The sequence below is a fragment of the Mchenga conophoros genome, linkage group LG3 (assembly GCF_057382185.1).
Source record: "Mchenga conophoros isolate Kocher_MC1m ecotype Shallow Benthic linkage group LG3, M_conophoros_male_GT1.1, whole genome shotgun sequence".
NCBI classification, from domain to species: Eukaryota; Metazoa; Chordata; class Actinopteri; order Cichliformes; family Cichlidae; genus Mchenga; species Mchenga conophoros.
In genome coordinates, this window is record NC_140528.1 from 36473226 (window position 1) to 36492628 (window position 19403).

Sequence of the window (19403 nt, forward strand, 5' to 3'; positions counted from 1 at the left end):
ATAAATAAAGATGATGATGTTTTAAGTGTTTAAGAAAAATAAAGACTTCTGATGACGAGAATGGTGACTCATGTGGGTTAGACAGACTGCTGAGCTGCTTCAAAACATGCTGAAACCGCATAATTTGCATTGTGCACATGTGGGTGACTATGTGGGTTATTAAACACGACAGGCATGCAGTAAAACAGGTTTTATCAGAAAGAGGAAACTGGACAACCACCGAGGTGTTAGTTTCATAAAAAAGTTTTGAAAAACTGCATCACTGAAGCAACTTAAAGGAAGCTAATTACAAAAAATCCAAACAATTACATTTTTAAGTTATCCGAGTGACTTATATATCATGTTTAACCTGAGTAGCGAAAGAGCGGGGGTCTGAAAAGACGGGAGTCCGCTGCTCTCGCCGGCTGGAGTGACCATTGAATCCCCCGGTTGAGCGGGTGGGTAACAGACGTCTCCAAAAACATCGGCGCACTTTTGCACATATGCAATGTCTCGATAAACAAAGCAGATATTTGAAGTTTACACAGCTACTTTCTCACCTGAGAAATGTTAAAAGTTTATTTTGTGACTCAGAAAGATTAATAAGAGTAATTTTAAAACTTAGTAGCGGCTGCCATTGTTGGGAACTGAAATTGGCTGGGCCGCACTATGAATTCTGGGATATGGTGGGCCACAAAGGACACACCCGACCCATCCTTCAAATTTGGGGAAATGGAGGACTCATTTGTCGTCTGCATTTGAAGGAATCGCCGAATTGGGACAGCCTTCGTCGCCTGGCTGTGACAGCCTCCAAAGGATACAGCCGACGTTTTGGGACACAGTTATACACATCAGAAATGGACCTTCTAAGTAAAACAGGAAATACAGACACAGAGATCCAGACTGGACACTGAACTTAACAGACAGACCCACGAGCAGACACTATGACATCATGGACAGACAGAGGGAACACAGCGAAGACCTGAAAAACTGTTGACAAGATTCAGAAAAGAAACCAAAACGAGTTCACTGGTGTTAAGATGCTGCTTTATTTGACACAGTACTCGTTTTTTCATTAAGCCTCATTCTGATGCAGGTTTTCTTACAGATTTAAGCTTCATACATACATCAAATTCACAGGAATTTGGCAACCTGAGACATAGAAAGTGAATGACATTCTGCAACTTTAAATGACTACAACAAAAATACACTCTGGCAAAATGAAGCGAACGACATTTTTCTGGGCCCAGGTAAGAGATTGAAGCAACTACCAATGAGAACATGGGGAACCACTGATTGATATACAACCTGGTAATAAATACATTAAAGCGTTACCCAGGCAACCATAGCCTGCAATGTCCACAAGTGACCAACAACCATTTTCAGAGCCATGTGCGATGAGGGGAATCACTTCCAGTGTGTGCATGGCTTTAACCCTCACTTCATAACTGTCATCATACCATCACACTCTCCCCAAAGGGAGTCATCTCTGTCCTCTGTAAATGTTCATCAGATGCCAAGTGTTATATCCATGTGAACCCAGACTGGTTCAATTTGTTTATGCTAAATCAGCCACTGTGCTAATAGCTGAAAGCAACATAAACGCTGATTCTGTCTTTATGTTTGTGTTAAGCACTGTATTGATTCATGAGCTCAGCAGAAAGTCATATAGCTGACAAGGATTAGGGATCCATGACACTGGTTTCACTGGTGTAATCTGACTCTCAAACCAAATGCAAATCTCTGTATTTTATAAAATGTTGAGCTTTTCCTTACAACTCACTGGGTTACTTCATTGCTGGAACACTGTCCAGTGGCTCTTTGGTACTCTCACTCTCCTCAGTTGCTTGTTGGTTGTTGGTTGTCCTGGACACCTTTCTAACCTTTGCCCGGAAAGACTTACAGAGGAAAAAGTAAACAACAGGGTCCAGGCAGACATTGAAGACTGCCACCATGGTGGTCACCTCCATTACATAGTTCAAGACTGAGCCTACAGAGTCATTGCTCCACAGGAGACTATAGGGAAGACGAGCCAGGTGATAGGGGACAAAGCAAACACAGAAGATGCTGACCAGCACTAACATGTTCCTGCGAGGCTTGACAAGCTTCTCGGAGCCAGAGGAGGCCAGCTGCCTCTGCTGTGCCCGCAACACCCTGCGGGAGGTGCTGTAGTAGAAGAAGACCAGGGATATGAAGACCACGAGGAAGATGATGGGAGACAAAGTGTGGATGATTGTGAAGAACAGCTTGATTGATTCACTAAAGAAGGGATCACAGCAGCTGGGGTTAGAGGTCACAGGGGTCTGGGTGATGAAAAACAGGATGGTGTATGTCACAGTCGGAACCAGGAGGAAAACCCAGGTAATGATGGAAATGATGTGGGCAGTTTTTGCTTTCCGCAGGATGTGAGTTCCTGAAGGCTGGATGATCTTTAGATACCTGAAGAGAAAAGAAACAGGGGTTGAGTAGATGAATCAGTCACTATTTATTAATTATTAGTTTCAAATCAGCAGAAATCATTAATAAAGTCAAAATTGTCAGCGCTTCGGTCAAGCTGTCAGGCGTAAATAGCATTACCATGAAATGCAGTTTGAGTAAAAGGTAAAAGGTTCCTCTAATCTTCATCATGAAGTTTACCTGTTGGCAGCGATGTAGCCCATGAATATGATGCTGGCGTACATGTTGATGAAAATGGCACAAGCTCCAAAACTACAGTAGAGCTGCCGAATGATGACAGAGCTGCTAGCATAGTGGGTGATGCGGAGTGGCAGAAAGAGGCAGAGCAGGAAGTCAGCAGCTGTCAGGTTTTTCAGGTAGATCTTCAAGCTGCTCGATGCCCGCTGCTGAGCTCCACAAAAGTGGAACTTCATGATGAAGCCATTGAGGATTAAACCCACCTAAAGAAACACAGAAAGTATGGAGAGGACAGGACTTCAGCACATACACTGAGAACCTTTAACACATTTTTAACAGTGATCTGATGATTTGAAACTTACCAGGAACACTAGACTGTAGACCAGCATAAAGAAAGGATAGGCTGAAGTGTTAACAGCATCGCAGGTCTGGTTGGAAGATGAAGTCACATTTATTGTGTCAGCCATGTTTCTGGAGCTGAAAAATAAATCCAATTTATTGAGATCAAGAAGGAGCAGTCATAGAAATCCACTGCTCAGTCTTAACCGACCTATTATTCTAACACTTTATTATTAGTATTGTGTTTTAATCCATTTCTAATATCATTATGCTTATTTCCTTTCTAAATCACATCACTTACTGTGTTAATGACATGTTCCATCTTGTGTAGTGATATTGCATAGGAACTGTATTTCGTCTAAACAACTCAAAACTGTCTTACTACGTAGTTATTGTTTAACTGGGCCCCAGTCACAATGGCAAATCATTCAGAATATGATCAGAATAACTTTAACTTGCAATTAACCAGGTATCTACTTAAGCAGTGCCTTCTTTAATCCGATCAAGGTTCATGATTTTTTGCTTTGAGGCTTTATTATTGTATTTCCCCATTATTGGGCTTTTTGAATAGCAACTTGAAAAGCTGATCAGCTGATCCAAAGTTGGATGCCCATACATCTCAGTACACAGATGAAAGCTGTCAGCTAAACTAACATTTAACCAGGTAAAATCCTTAACGTAACTTGCTTGTAACATCAGATTGTTGCACAGTATGTTGGTGATATATAAATGCATACATAAGCAGATGACACTGTCAAATATTTTCTCGTGTTTCGCTCCTCTGGTATTCCTGCCAATGTCTTTTGGTGCACCACTCATGCACTGAGCCATGTGCCTGGTTAACTTAGCCACTACGACATCAGGAGAATCCATGTGTTACAGAGGCAGGTTGTTCTTCAGTAGTTAAATGGGACTGCTCCCTTCTGGAAGTGACTCATTGACTATCAGCTGGGTTGATTGTGTGTGTGTGTGTGTGTGTGTGTGTGTGTGTGTGTGTGTGTGCTGCTAGTCACTATTTAATGGTTTTTATTTATTTTCATGACTATTTACATTGAAGATTTTCACTGAAAGCATCAAAACTATGAATGTACACATCTGAAATTAACAACAACCTGTGGTATAAGTCTGAACATCCATTCATTCACTTCCGCTTGTCCTTTTCAGGGTCGCAGGGGGTGCTGGAGCCTATCCCAGCTGTCAAAGGGTGAGAGGCGGGGTAAACCCTGGACAGGTTGCCAGTCTGTCACAGGGCCAACACACAGGGACAGACAACCATTCGCGCTCACATTCACTCCCGCATTCACACCTATGGGCAATTTGGATTAATCAATTAACCTATCCCCACAAAGTGCATGTTTTTGGACTGTGGGAGGAAGCTGGAGTACCTGGAGAGAACCCACGCAAACACGGGGAGAACATGCGAACTGACAAGTTTGACAAGCCTGACAAGGAATGTGAAGTGAAGACCACGGCAGGTGTCTACAACATGAATCTCACAAAAGAGAAGGTCAAGGGTTTGCTCATTTCTGTAATCGATTTGATTCTGATTTGTTTCAATTTAAATTAGGGAAATTTTGCCTCAAACAGTAAGAAATATTATAATTCTGATCATTTATCAGTACTAACACTCGTGAGACTTCATCACAGGTGTAAACATCACAGCAGATGCCTTTTTGTCAGTGTAAGTGAGGCTAAAACACAGAAAAACATGAAGGAAATTTTCCTGGCCTGGCTTTTTATAGCAAATACCTTAAAAATATTCTGGAGTAGAACAAAAACTGAGGGAAGCATTAATCAGCATATGAACAGTAAGTGATGCTGCTGAACTGAAGCAGAGAAAAGTTACAGAGGTTTGATTAGAGACACAGCTAAGGGTTTTAAAAAGTTTACATTTCTTAGATATAGATACTGGTCGTGAACTGAGCGAACACTGAGAGAGAGAGAGAGCTGTGCAGGAAGTGTGATTTTTATGGTAAGAGGGAAAGTAAGAGGGAACTGTTTATGCTGTGAATGTAAATGTCTATAAAATGTGACGCGTAGTTTTGATCTCCTTCTTCTGCTGTTTCAATGAATTTTTGTTGGAGAGTGACAAAATGTGCAGAATCAGAACCTGTAAGATGTTGGCTTTCAGCCCCAGCAGCAGGTCTGTATGCGTGCCGTCGGTGAGCTTTGTGCTTACGTCTTCATTTGGAATCTGTTTACCTGCTGTCATTTGCTGTTTTAGCTGTTTGATGGTTGTTCAAATGAAAGCTTTAACCTGAGATTCTGGTGTTTCTGGCAAAATACATTTATATTTTGATATTCAAGCTAAAAGCGGTAATTGAAACGCGCACTGTCAACAAAGCAAAGGGTGTCTGCTTTCAAGAATCTAAAATATAAAACGTGTTTTGAGTTGATTCGCACTTTTTTGTTTACTACATAACTCCATTAAAAACAATTTCCAGGACGAAAGATGAAAAAACATTAAATGAGAAGGTGTCCAAACATTTGAATGGTAGTGAACAGATTGTTCATAACGAAGCCATAAAAGAGTGTGAGGCTGATTATCAGTGCATTTGGCACCAGTACACTCTAAGTCTTTGTCTATAACAACAACAATAACCAATTTGTAATGACATCAATAGATCTGCACCCTGAACACTGGCAGGAGCCAACTGTGGTGCTGAGGCAGCTGTGTGTTTCTACTGCCCAGAAGCTGCTACAAATCATCGTTCAACTTAAGCATGAAATTAGAACTTAAGCACAAAAGTTTTGAGCGTAAACAAGACTCACCTGTGGAAAAGCTGCTTGATTCGCTGAGTCCTCTGAGTTTAATGATATTGTTGCAAATCAGGAAACTCACAAAGACCGCACTACTACCCTCATACTTATTTCCTCTTTGTATTTTATGCTAAACTGGGCTACAAATTTCCAACGCAGGAACAGATATGCTTTCTCATCATTTATGATGCACAGGTTGCCTGCATATTGTATTCTTCAAATGTCAGGACTTTTTTCTCAGATGGTCATATCACACTGTCACTTTCTGATAAGACTTCACAGGTTTTCCACCTTTATAATTCAGTTTGATTTGAGTTTTTTTCCCCTCAAAGTCTGACTTTGCTCTTAAGCAACCACAACATGCGTCATTTGCTTATCTGTACTGCACATTATTTCCGTACACTGAGGGGGATTTTGTTTTGAAGGCACTTTTTAGTGCCCGTTGACGTTATCTCAGATCTCTTTCTAATGTCGACTTGCTCATCAAAACAATCAACACCAGCTTCACCATCCAGCTGTAGGTTGGTTTTCTTCTTCTACTACAGCACCTCCTGCAGGAGGTGAGGCCTTTTGAGTCAAATGATATCAGTGAGAGAAAGAGCTTTAATCGATCCCAAGCATTCAGGAAAATGAATATGATATCAGAGATCAACATGAGGCTGAACTCAACACAAACATGATCTTAAATAGACAGCATTTGTGCATATTTTCTTACTGTAGCTCTAACTACTGCAGAACTGGCAGATTCCTCCTGCTGTAGTTTCACTGGCAAGCATCATTTCTGCTCATGATATTTTACTCAGAAGCAAATCTAGGTTACATGTGCATCTTGCAGCTGCGTCTCTTGCTGGATAGATGTTTTTTGGATGGCTGAATGCTTCTACTGTTCTCGTGGTCAAACCTGGGGTTGAAATTCTCCCATGTGTGCTGCCCACAACAAGTTTCTCCTCCCCATCAACTCCATGCTAGCTGCCAGCTATTAGCACAATTACTGATCTGTAGGCATGAATAAACTCAACCAGTCTGTGGCCCAAGTCTTACAACAAAGTAAGAAGTGTTAAATGTGTGAAATCTGAATTCAAGCGAGTGTCAAAACCTGTTTTAATTTCAATATTTTCTCATAGCAAGAAGAACTTATTTTCAAGATTTTAGTTTTTTACCTTTTGGCACCATTTTTTATTTTCATAATAGAAGTGAAAACACAGCTAATGGCTGCGTGTTTTTGCTCATTTACATTTACAAACTCTTTTGCTGTGTTACCCATTTCACTGCATAACTACAGATGCTATGAATTACTAGAAATACTAAATCTAGAAAGTTTTTAACCCAAATGTAGAAAAAGGAGGCAGAGGAAAACTCAAGGGACCATTTAGTGCTGAAGTCCAAAGATAAGCAAGATACAAAAGCAAGAATAAACTAAGGTGTGAGAGGTTTGCACAGCATAGGAGACAACGACAGGAGAAAGGAAGGCCCTGTGCAGGGGCTAACCACTTCAGGGGGTCTACCACGAGGCTGAGCGAGGCCTGAAGACCCTTTAGAGCATCAGCCTGGACATGGAGAAGGACACATGAGCATCTCTGGAGGTCAAATGAGCAGCCAGCAGTGGAGCGGCTGCACCGGAGACTGGCTGATATCGCAGTTTCTCTGGGGACTGAAAAGGTGGCCAGCAAAAGAAATGTTGTGGAAAATATTTGATTTTCTTTTTATGTTACTTTAAACTTTCTTTCACTTGCTCAGTTAAATTGAGCTGATTTAGTACCTTTTCCAATAGCTTTCATGCATTCTGTGATTTGTTTCAGCCAACCATGATTGCACTCAGTTTGGCCTCTCTCTGGTGAGAGGATCAGGGTTCCTTCTGTGCAGGCTGTCAGTCATCAGACTGAAAAAACAGACGGCCTGTTTCGTGGGGTGTAAGCATTACATTAAAAAAAATATTCAAGATTCAAGAAGTTTATTGTCATATACACCGCACTTTGCAGGTTCCCTTCACACAACTAAATACCAACTAACTAAAATATACATGTATATGCATCATCAGTTTTAAGCCACATGTATGTTTGAAGTCAGGCATAAAGTCTGGTGGTGTTTTAATAAAGCTCCATCTTTAATATCTCAGAGTCAGTTTGCTGCTGTAGCTCCACAGTCACCTCTCAGAGATGCAGTGACAAGAAGCCATCAGCAGGTGGCAGCTTAACATCACGGTTCTATTCATTTTGAATATACTTCTTCAACCCAGTAAAGTTTGAAACTAACAGTTAAATTCTCCCTTTGCCCTAAAAATAGATCCTATAAATAAAATCTCACCTCTAACCCTGATAACGTTTGTTGCCAGGAAAGCACCGCTTCATTTTTCATGTTAAGAGGTCGAAGATGTAAACTAAAGAAAACACACAGCAATGAATTTACAAAAAAAAAACTTTATTGATACAAAAATTAAAAACAACATGCAACAAAATTCATGGACTTCAAAACATGACAAAGAGTTTAAGTTAGAAATTATGCTCAGTGGTGACGTCAGCCATGACATCATCATACGACTGGTCCTCATCTTCCTCGGTGGGTGGAGGCATCGTTATGGAAACATGTGAGCTCCTGCCTGTTAGGCACAAAGTAAGAAATGACAACAGTGATGAAACAAACTGTAAATATAAAGAAGTCATTTTTCTTTTGAATAATACATTCTTAATTTGAACTTAATTTGACATCGAATGTAGATGTTAACTTATTCTTGTCTGACGATAGATTTGAGCTTCTATTTGTCGCCATCTTAAATAATTTGGGGCCAACAGAAAGTGGGATGGAAACTGTTAAGACAGCAAAACTGGGCCGCCAAACTGTATTAGACTTTATTTGAATTGCAGATTGTAGTGACTAAAACTAACATGTGGCTAAAACAACTTCCAAACCTAAGCCGGGACATGTGAATATCAAGACGTTACTGCAGTGCTGCCTGAGGGCCTGAAGATCATGGCTTTTAAATTTAAGCTATCATTTATTCCCTTATGTATATTGATTTTGAGTCATTAGCCCATTGGTCCCATTAATCCACTCACTGACCCCCTCTGGAATAATGTGTATTCTGTGACCCAATGAGTGGTTGCTAAACGTAGAAAAATATTTAGTATACACATCCAGAAATGCATATACTATTATATATTGTACATATATTTATTAGTTTCAGATTTAGCCATTCTTGTATTTTTCTTGTTTACGTTATTGTATTTGCACAACTCTGTTGCTTGTGAAGCTCGCACACAAGAATTTCACTCACATGTACTGTACCAATGTACCTGCACATGTGATGTGACAATAAAAGTGATTTGTCTGATTTGATAAAGTTGCTGGCAGTCCATAACATGAAGCTGGTTGTAAAAAGCTATACATTGAGGACCTCCTTGTATTTAATTTGGTCACTAGCACATTGCAAACGTTGCCTATAATTTGAAAAGAAGACACTAACTTTTCTGCAAATAAATGCCAAATACTTCCCAAGCTGTGGTAAAAGTGTCACAGAAACCAGATGATGTGTAACTTTTACTTTTAAGGCAAAGTCTGCATCTTCCATGCATCTGGGCAACCACTGCAATCTACAAGTGTCCAAAGCAAGAAGGTTTTTGATGCAGCACCCTTTATGTGACTGATCTCACCTCACAACCACTCAGCAACTGGTTTGAGAATAAACACACAGAGACTGGAGGTTACCAAGGGTTGCTTCTGAAACACAAAGCCTCTATGAGATCATCTAATATATCGATCATGTCCCTAAATAACCCGATTAGTAGTGAAAATTGAACCACAATGAGATGTCTTAGTCTTTTGTTATCCTTATTCAAATACAAATTTTTTTGATATGAAAAACAGAATAAATACAGGTGCACTTATACGCTAATAATGAATTTCTGTTTTTGATGCTGTTCTACACATCATCCCAGATTTCTCAGAACTGGTAGATTAAGAGCCCTGAAAACATGTCTCTGTAGATGTTGGCCAGTTCGTCTGCCAATTTCCTGCTTTTCTTATCGACTTTTGTGTGAACTGTAATTAAATGTGGCTCTAGCATTTTGATTTCCTCCATCAAAGCGGCAATAACTTTGGTTATTCTCTGATTTTTACATAGTAACTCTGGCTTATGACAAAAATATTCATGTTCAGTAACCAGTGTTTTTCTATTCTGGTGAAGATTATAGATCCACGCTACGAGATGAATGGGTGATATTTGAACATAATGATGAGTGTTACCTGCAGACATGCGATATATAGAAGCCATGAGGAATGTTGAAATTACATATGGGAAGTACACCAAGATGTAGCGCAGTATTCCCAGAGAAGACAGGTTTTTGTGAGGATCTGAGGTGGGGGCATTGGGATCTTCAGGATCTAGAAACAAACAACAAAGATCTTGCTGGAAAAAAGCTCTTTTTATCTTCTCTCTAAACCACAGATGAACAGTGTCTAATACACATCAAAGAAAAAAGACCAAAGTCACCAGTCATGTCATTCCTTGGATTTTCAGTCCTTACCTATGATGAACAGCCAGCTGAATGGAGACACTCCCACACTCATGTTACACTTGTAGATGCCCTCATGAGACTTTGTGACGTTATAGATGATCATGTGACTTCTAGGCGCAGTCCCAATAATAGATTCATTTTTATAGAAAGTTGCTGGGATGTCGGATTGACTGTTCTTTGATTCACAGAGCAGAGTAACGTTAGCTCCCTTCATCACGGGGAGGACGGGACTCTGCAGGATTACTGGAGTATATTCTCGTTCTGAGAGATAAAAACAAAATGTTTGAATACACGAGTAATGCCATGTAGCAGAACATGCTATTCAGCTTTATTTATCTAGCACTGTCTGATGAGAGGCAGATAAAATCAGTGTAAATAAAGAAAGTAAACCTTCCTTAGTTGCTAAGGTTTCAAGTATCAGGACATAAAATATTCTGATTCCTTAAAGTTCTTAAAATTAAGTAAGTAAAACCTCAGAGGAACTGCATGACATGACATATAAAACAAATTAAGCCAGAATAGAGAAACAGTGGGTGAGGAAGTATTCTGGGCAGGTGCTACTAAATGCACTTGATTATTTGATCATCAGCAAGTGTGACTACTTCTACAAGATGCAGTTCAATTCGGTTTCATTTTTATTGCAGCAATTTACAACAGTAGTCACTGTCATTGTGGGTCATCTGAACATCCTGATCATAATAAATTACAACAGTGCAGATTCTGAGTAATAAATGACTGAACTAGTTTTTGCATGAACGTTTCTTGCAGATATGCAGCACTTTCCCTATACATTTGTTTAATATGTACATGGAAGGACATATCCTGGTCAAAAATGACTCCTCGCAGTGTTACTGGAGGCAAAGGTAATCCCACTCAGAGTAAGCATTTTGGTTAAATACAATGTTTCTAACATTTTTAGTGCAAATTACAATAATCTTAGTTTCATCTGAATTAAGAAGCAAGGAATTACAGCTCATCCAGGTCCTTAAGAAATTCCTGCAGTTTAGCTAATCAGTGTGTGTCATCATGGATAGATAAAGCTGGGTATTATCTGCACCAAAGTGATGATAGGAAAAATATATTTGGGAAAAACATAATTGATTCCACCACTAAACCCTGTGGAACTTCATAATAAACCTTTGTGTGTGAAGAGAGATATCAATCTACATGAAAACAGAGTTTATTAGATAGATATGGAATGATTCAGAGCACTGCAGTGCAGTACCTTTAATTTCTATTGCATGTTCTTCTCTGTGTATTAAAATATTGTGGTCACCTGAGGAAACCTGGGGTTGTTTTTGTTGTCTTGATTCAGTGACAAATACTAAGACGTCTTTTTATTATAGAGCAGCAAACTCTTCTTCCAGTCTAAATGAAGATCTAGAATAGTGAGCTGCCTTTTTCTCTACAGCTTGCAGGTTATCTGCTTTAAGGCACACTTTTGTGAGTTATACCAGGGACTCATGCACTTCTGATTTGAGGCCTGCTTTTTCAATGAAAGCTGTTTAATGCAACACTAACAAGATAATCAGTCTTGTGGGAGTCTAGGTAGCTGTTTTACATTGTGTTGGCGTATGTCATTGGAGAAGATAACAGTGGAGAATTTACATCCTTAAACTTAGTTACAGGATTTTAAGAACGACATCTTCTGTGATCAAATGTATCAGTGACTTATGCAAAGTCCAGGAGTGAACCCGACTGCAACCCTGTGGGATCTTAAGATAGAGAGCTGTGCACATTAATAAACTGAAACAATGCTGTAAAGAAGAGTTGGCCAACCTATTCTCATGAAGTTGGAAACTATTATTTTCTACAAGCAATAGAAATGCATGTTTTTTTCTGTTTAGCTCGACTATGTTTGTTCATAGTAAAGCATCCATCCACTGAGCTCAGCTGTGAAGCTGTACAGCTCCACTGTTTGTGTGTGTAAAACAAAAAGTGTTCATTTAACCATTTTTGTTATAACAACATTGACACGTGTTTTACAAGCATGACTATTACGTGTTTAGTTTCCAATCATTCGTATACATTTTGAGGGCTTCTATTTCAAATTAGATTTTTAAACCCGCTCCTACCATAAACTGTGATGTTGACTGAGTTGCTCCGCTGGTGTGTAGGAGACTCGCACCAGTAAACAGCACTGTCGAGCCCCCTGATTTTGTGGAGGATGCAACCATAGGAAGTAGCGTTTCCCCAGACTTCACATCCGGACACTTGTTTGTCAAAGGTGCTGAATCTCTTGACTGTCCATCCTTGAATGCCGCAGCTCAGATTCAAGTCCTTGTACTCAAACATCTGAGCGGAGTTGGGAGACGGTGTGAGAGTGGGAAGGTCAGAATGATCTGGGGACAGAACAAGACTCAGTGTGTTAAAATATGTGCGCTGTATTCAATGTTTTCACATTTCCTGTTGTTATGAGACGTCTTCTGTTTTGCTTATTCACTTTGTTTCTATGATACACGTGTCAAAACTTTTTTACACTAAAAAAATGCAACAAAATTCAATTAATGTATTTATTATGTTGCTGAGCCCCAATCAGAATTCCATTCATGCAAGGCATTACAACTAATATTAATATAATATGTATTTTAAAATCATATATATTTAAACCTTTACAAACCCCAGTTCGACTGGGCACACATTATTACATATAAAGCAACGTGTTGGATGATGTATTGTAGTGCTACGAATCTCACTGAGACTGGTAACACAATTTGTTTTACAATAAGATTTTCTAATTTACACAAATCCTAACAAATACATGATGTCAGGTAACCAAATCCAAGAGTAAAGAAGAGATTTTTAGGATGTTCCTTCAGCATACTCACAGCCGTCCTGTTCATACTTGAACTGAATGAATCCTGATGAATGCTGGGGGATTCCCAAGATGCACTGAATGTTTCTTCTTCTGTCATCTTTACCCTCACTATGTGTTTATACAGCTGTCTGCATCCATTCATCTATTTTGTTCACTTATCTGGGTCATGTCACAGGCAGCAGCTTAAGCAGACAGCTGTTATTTAGTGAAATGACTTTGTTCCTTACCTTGTATCAGCAGCCAGCTGGATGGTGATTCCCCATGACCACTTATGTCACATTTGTAGGAACCTTGATCAGCTTTAGATGCTTGGTAGATGGTCGTGTGGTTTGCAGTTTCACTTTTGATGGGGTGATCATCTTTAAAGAAATTAGCACGGAGGTTGGAGGGATTCTTTGTTCTACAGTGCAGAGTGATGTTCTCTCCCTCCACCACAGGGGCAGCAGGACTCAGCAGGATCACTGGGTTCTCTAAACCTCCAGAAAAATGAAATATGTTTTTGTCTGATTCCAGGTGAGGAGACAGCCTACAGGGAAGAGGTGACTGCCCTAGAACAATTATGCTAACAAAATCAGCTATCTCTGAATCTCTGCAGGAAAGAAATTAGGTCACTGTGGTTTACAGAGAAGGACTGGGGGTGTTGCGTCCACATACACAGAGACTTCACATGGACTCTATACACAACTGATATTCAACAGGCCCAGTGGTATCATTTTTGGTATTGCTAAAATGTAATTTATCTGCTTTTAAAAATGATTTTATTTCAGTGTCCCAGTTTAGGGAACCTAACACTGCACAGGTTAGCTACCAGCCTCATAGAGGTCAATCAGGCATCCATTTCTAAAACAGATCATGAACAGCCCCATGCAGCAAGAAATGTGCAGCATTATAGATCATTTTTTCCACATGCAGAGAGCTTACTGACATAACATGGAACATTAGCTCTGGTTGGCTGTGGCACAGAAAGTAGAGCAGGTCGCTGCTGATCAGAAACACATCAAAGAGCTACAGCTCACAGACTTTAATGTTAGACTGCAAAAGTGTGGCTTGTTTGGAGCCGCAGCCCTGAGCCAGACCACCAACCAAAAGGCTGGTGGTTCAATCCCTGAGTGCACCAGTCTCAATGCCAAATATCAAGTTAGTCAATAGTGCTTGTGTTAATGGGAGAATAATAATTATAATAATGGATTGCATTTATATAACGCTTTTCGGGACCCCTCAAAGCGCTTTACAATTCCACTATTCATTCTCTCACATTCAAACACTGGTGGAGGCAGCTACAGTTGTCCTGGGGCGCACTGACAGAAGCGAGGCTGCCATATTGCACCATCGGCCCCTCTGGCCATCACCAGTAGGCGGCAGGTGAAGTGTCTTGCCCAAGGACACAACGACCAGACTGTCCGAGCCGGGGCTCGAACCGGCAACCTTAAGATTACAAGAGGAACTCCCAACTCTTGAGCCACGATCGGCCCGAATGAATGAAGCAAGTTGTGTATAAAAATGAGTCCACTTAACTGAACTAAACCTTTTTGGTTTATATTGATGTGCTTCCCTTTATCACAACTAGTTCCCTGTAAAACACTAACGTGTAAAGTTGCAAATGTTGCAAAAGTCTATTGGAGAGAGAAGAGCTGATTCACACATGAATGAGTCACATTAAATTTCATAGAAACAGGAAGCAGGAGTTGTGTAGCTTCTCCTTCAGGCATGCTGAAATGCAGTTTAATGAATCTTACCATTGACAGTGATGCTGATGGCGTTGCTGCTGTGACCGTGTGTGGACTGGCACCAGTAAACCCCGGAGTCTGAATGTGTGACTCTCTTAATTTCACAGGTAGAGGAAGTTTGAATACCCCAGCCTGATGTGCAGTCAGACACTTTCAACCTGAGAAACATCGTTTGTGTTAGTCCTTTACACATGTGGAACAACCTGAATCTCAACTTCATTTTTAGACGACTTATGAATAAACTAATTATCTAATTCAGTACTATACTGGATACATTTTACAGTCCAAAGTTGTAAATTATGCAAAAAATTCTCAAACCAGGCATTTTGCCAGATGCCTGCTGACTCTCACTGTCACCCATAAAGTACTTTGGTGCTCTGAATCACCAGTCAAATATCAGTTTGTCAGCAGGTTGTTATGAGACCGCTGGAATTTGCTCTTTGTTTTGCTGATTGCTTTTCTTTAACATCTCCTTTTATTTGCTTTCAGTCTGCAGTTAGGTTAATTCACTGAAAATGACTCTATCAGGTTTAGACACTGAAAACATCTTGGTAGAAATGATTTTCTTCCTGCACAACAGCAACTGAAAGGATGAATTAGCTGAGTGAAACATAAAGAGTGCTCTTCCTTTAACATGCCAGTTTTGTGATTTTAGTTATTTGAGCAGTAAACTGACCCTTTTTTCGCTGGGGATCGCCACACTGTCCATTCACCGGAGGCGATCCGCTCACAGCTCAGACTGATGTGCTCGTACTCGAAAAACTGGGACCAGTTGGGAGTGACCTTCAAAGAGGCTGAGAGAGACAGAGACACAATTGACAGAGCACAGCATAAGTGTTTAAAAGGAAGGTGACCCTGCCGTGGTCCCCAAAGTTATACCCAGAAACAAATTTACAAGTTACTAAACTGAAAGCTTTGACTCTGGGGTGAACAAAGGCCAAAATAACAAACAAAACGAGCTGGGATCTGGTAAAAAAAATCAGTGAGAAATGTACCATCATACCTGGAGAGAAAAACACATCATCAGCAACATCTCTACATAATCCACTCAGATCCACAAACAGTCGGTGAGTGTAGTAAATGTGTGGTTTTTAAGGCACTTTACATTGTTACCATCCTACGTGTGAACAGTAGTTGAACAGTCGACCCCGTGCTGAGAAAGCTTCCTCCACTACAAACTCTGGTGTCATGTAAACTCATGCAAACTTTGGCCTAAAGAAAACGCGCCTTTCTCTGTTGAACCTGCACCAATGAGAGCCGTGCCTCCTAAGTCGACTGACTTCCTGTTTCCTCCCCATGCAATGGCCTAAATAAGATAAGCATGTGGTTCTTTTGGGCTTTCTGAACATTTGCTGAATAAAAATGCTCAAATTCTGATTTTTCAGCTCAGTGCTGTTTCTGAGGGGTTATTATTTGAGACCAGATGTTAGCCAAAGTGAATAAATGCACTCAATGAATTAATAAAAAACCCAGAGAGTTACCAAGTTAGTGAAACAGTGTAACAACTGAGCTTTGCAATTGCTGTCGTTACCATAATGAGTCTGAGAGATCTGATGATGGTGTGCTTCACTTCACACACACACAGAAGAAATGTAATGAATAAAACTCATGTGTTATGTTGCCCCACAGCAGTAATAAACAGTAAAGTAAGGCAGCTATTTGTTCTGATCGGACATTTATCTGCTGTGTGACATGTTGTCTTACAGATCTCTGGTTACCAAGGGGCAAACATGCGTCTGCGTTGAGCTAAGGCTACGATAAGAATGCTTGATTTGGTAAAAGATACTGTAACAGCTAGGGGAGCTAAGGGACCTTCATCAGTGAGGCAACTGACTTATTTAGTTTTGTTTGGTGATGATGGTGGTTGTTTTTAAATGATTGACTGTTATTTCCAATGTGTAAATATGAATCATAAAGTAGCAGAAAATGCAATGAAAACATTGGGCTTTAGCATTTTGCTTTAGGAGCCTGTGTTGGTGTCATTAGGAAGAAAAGCCTGATTCTGCAGGCAGGAAACAGTTGGTGAGGTTCAGTTTGAAGATCTTTAGATTAGAGAAGAAAATGTTTACAATAACATCTCAGTGCTTTCAGTCAAAAAGTTCACTTTGTCTAAAACACTGATGAAATGCAAATGACATTCTATAACACACACACAGACACACACAGACACACAGACACAGACACACAGACACACACACACACACACACACACACACACACACACACATGCAGACACACACATGCAGACGCACAGACAGACACACACACGCAGACACACAGACAGACACACACACACGCAGACACATACACACACGCAGACACATACACACACACACACACACACACACACACACATAGACACACACATACACAGACACACAGACACACACATGCAGACACACAGACAGACACACACATGCAGACACACACGCAGACACACAGACACACACAGACACACATAGACACACACGCAGACAGACACACACAGACACACACATACACAGACACACAGACACACACATGCAGACACACAGACACACACACACAGACATAAACAGGCTTGAATCTTACCACGACTCTGGGCTGACGTCCGGCAGGTGCTCAACACTGATATGAAAGTCAAAGTCAAACCACACAGTGTGTAAGTGTTCCTAAAAACTCTCAGTCATACGACACAAACATGAAATCACTAAGTTTCATTTGCAACTCTTAACTTTAAGACATCTGATAACTTTAAACTTTCATAAAACAGCCATTCAGTCTGTCACAGAACTGTGTGCAGCAAAAACAACGTTATACGTTATAACGAGTTATACATCAACAAAGAACTCAACCACACCTCTGTGCATTTTAATCTACAGTACTTTTGCAGTATTGTGTGACAAGAAGTTTTGGTTGTTAATTTTTGTTCTGTACTTACAGAGGAGAAGCAGAATTGCCTTCATAGCGTCTGCACGCTGCAGTTTCACTGACCGTTTTGTAGCAAAAGTGGCGACAACATCCTGTTAAAGAAACCACACGGTGGTGGGGGGGAGGAGGATGTGAGTTCAAGCCAAAAAGAACATAAAAAAATATTTTTTAAAGGCATTTAAGAAGAAATCCTTTGTCTGGTGTAGCACATTATGTTAATGTGTTTGTAAACAGGGGGAGAAATGAAACAGGATTCAGATCCTCTTGTTCTGACACCAAACTTTGAAAAAAACAAAAGATAATTGCAAGCAGGAACTGAGACATGAAACAGCCAGCTGTACATTAGAAGCCATCGAATGCTTTTATAAAAGGAATAAAGTGGGGATTAATATAATATGGATATAATAATCTGCCAGTTGTAGCTGATAGGTTTCAGCACATCTTTCTTACCTACCTGGTATAAGTTTGCTCCTTCCTGGAACATAGGGTGAGAGCTCGTTACTCCAAGTCACAAAGTCTATTTGAAGCTGCTCTGTGAATCCACCCATCTTCTAAACAGCTTAGTATCAAGCGTCATGAAGACAACACTGAACTGCCAAAAGCTGCTGTTCCTGTAATGTCCACTTAAGAAGTGAGACATGAGTCATACTCATAGTTTCCCTGGTTAAAATGTCATTTATACAGCAGAACGTGGTGGGTATTCTTGTAGGCTTGCTGCCTGCACTCTGGGTGTTTCCCAGTGGATCAGAGGGTTGCTTCCTGTGACGTCAGATATTTGAATGAGCCAGGGACAGAGTGAAGAGTTCATTCATATCAGAAGGACTCAGTGTAGAGCTGCCAATCATCCTCCTAGTTGGTTCAGGTGGTTCAGAAATCTGATTAGGATCCTTACCAGGCACCTCCTGGGTAAGGTATTCTGGGCATGTCTTACCAAGAGGAGACCATGGGCTAAAGAGACCTCTTGGCTGGATGGATGGATGGATTTCTCCCTTCATAACAAATGCTCTCCCTCAGTGAAGATGTCTTGGCAGTTATGTCCATTCCACATACTTTCTCACTTGGTTTATGGCAAATCAAACCTAAAGGTTAAATGAATACAGAAAACACAGACAGAAAGAAGTTACATTAAACAGTTAAATAAATCCAAACTTTCTCTGTGCCTACACGTCTGGACTGACTTTCTTTCTTGTGGCCGTCTGGACAAAATGCTACTGGTGTCATTACTGTTCAGTAATACTTTTCTCACGCATCTGCTTCCTGAAAATAGCCACAGGTTTGCACCATTGCTGCAAAACCGTGACAAGTATTTACCACAGTATGTAAAGAATATGGTATCTTAACTTATTGATTCCTCTCTTTTTTTAAAGTTTGTTGATAAGTCAATCAACCTGGTCATTACCACCTGTGCTTGATGCATTGACTGAGACAGCAATATCAGCTCAACCATCAAGGGCATCCCCAGAAGCTCTTAACAAGACCAAACGAAGCATTTTATGTAATGACATTCACCTTATTTGCTACTTTACAGTTAAGTTGATACATATTAAAAAGTTTAATGTTTAATCTTAGAAAATCACTTTAGCTTATTTTTCGCGGCACACTTCACTCAAACAATATTAAGTATGCTAATGCTATTAAAATTAATATTGGTGCCTCTGTTCAAGATGCAGAACCACTTCCACTTTATAAGGGTTTTATTTCCACTGGTGTTTGTCTGACTAACTG

General features: G+C 40.2%; 3 protein-coding genes across 4 annotated transcripts in view; all 3 read right to left on the bottom strand.

The window, feature by feature from the left end:
- Window positions 1–19403, bottom strand: part of LOC146578426 (T-cell surface protein tactile-like) — a 553052-nt gene that overhangs the window by 159870 nt on the left and 373779 nt on the right. The window lies entirely within an intron of this gene.
- LOC146578441 (P2Y purinoceptor 14-like) lies at window positions 1040–3084 on the bottom strand. The gene is made up of 3 exons (XM_085249982.1): window positions 2976–3084; window positions 2617–2876; window positions 1040–2418 (listed from the first exon to the last, which is right to left on the bottom strand). Exons 1-3 carry the CDS (start codon window positions 3078–3080, stop codon window positions 1767–1769), a joined length of 1017 nt encoding a protein of 338 aa, XP_085106108.1. The 5' UTR covers window positions 3081–3084; the 3' UTR covers window positions 1040–1766.
- On the bottom strand, window positions 8110–18238 carry LOC146578442 (high affinity immunoglobulin gamma Fc receptor I-like). Of its 2 annotated transcripts, none has more exons than XM_085268679.1 (10): window positions 18133–18238; window positions 17689–17770; window positions 17340–17375; window positions 15445–15562; window positions 14778–14926; window positions 13269–13511; window positions 12299–12565; window positions 10233–10484; window positions 9952–10089; window positions 8110–8308 (listed from the first exon to the last, which is right to left on the bottom strand). In XM_085268679.1, exons 1-10 carry the CDS (start codon window positions 18160–18162, stop codon window positions 8202–8204), a joined length of 1422 nt encoding a protein of 473 aa, XP_085124805.1. In that variant the 5' UTR covers window positions 18163–18238; the 3' UTR covers window positions 8110–8201. The 2 variants fall into 2 exon arrangements, with proteins under 2 accessions (XP_085124805.1, XP_085124803.1); XM_085268677.1 differs by having other exon boundaries at window positions 13269–13517.

Coding starts and splice junctions, on each gene's coding strand:
- LOC146578441 (XM_085249982.1), bottom strand. CDS start 3,080: ATGGCTGACACAATAAATGTGACTTCATCTTCCAACCAGACCTGCGAT. Junction 2,877..2,975: donor TCTACAGTCTAGTGTTCCTG/GTAAGTTTCAAA, acceptor GTGTTTCTTTAG/GTGGGTTTAATCCTCAATGG. Junction 2,419..2,616: donor GGCTACATCGCTGCCAACAG/GTAAACTTCATG, acceptor TTTTCTCTTCAG/GTATCTAAAGATCATCCAGC.
- LOC146578442 (XM_085268677.1), bottom strand. CDS start 18,162: ATGTTCCAGGAAGGAGCAAACTTATACCAG. Junction 15,563..17,339: donor GACGTCAGCCCAGAGTCGTG/GTAAGATTCAAG, acceptor TGTCTCTCTCAG/CCTCTTTGAAGGTCACTCCC. Junction 8,309..9,951: donor TATATATCGCATGTCTGCAG/GTAACACTCATC, acceptor TGTGCCTAACAG/GCAGGAGCTCACATGTTTCC.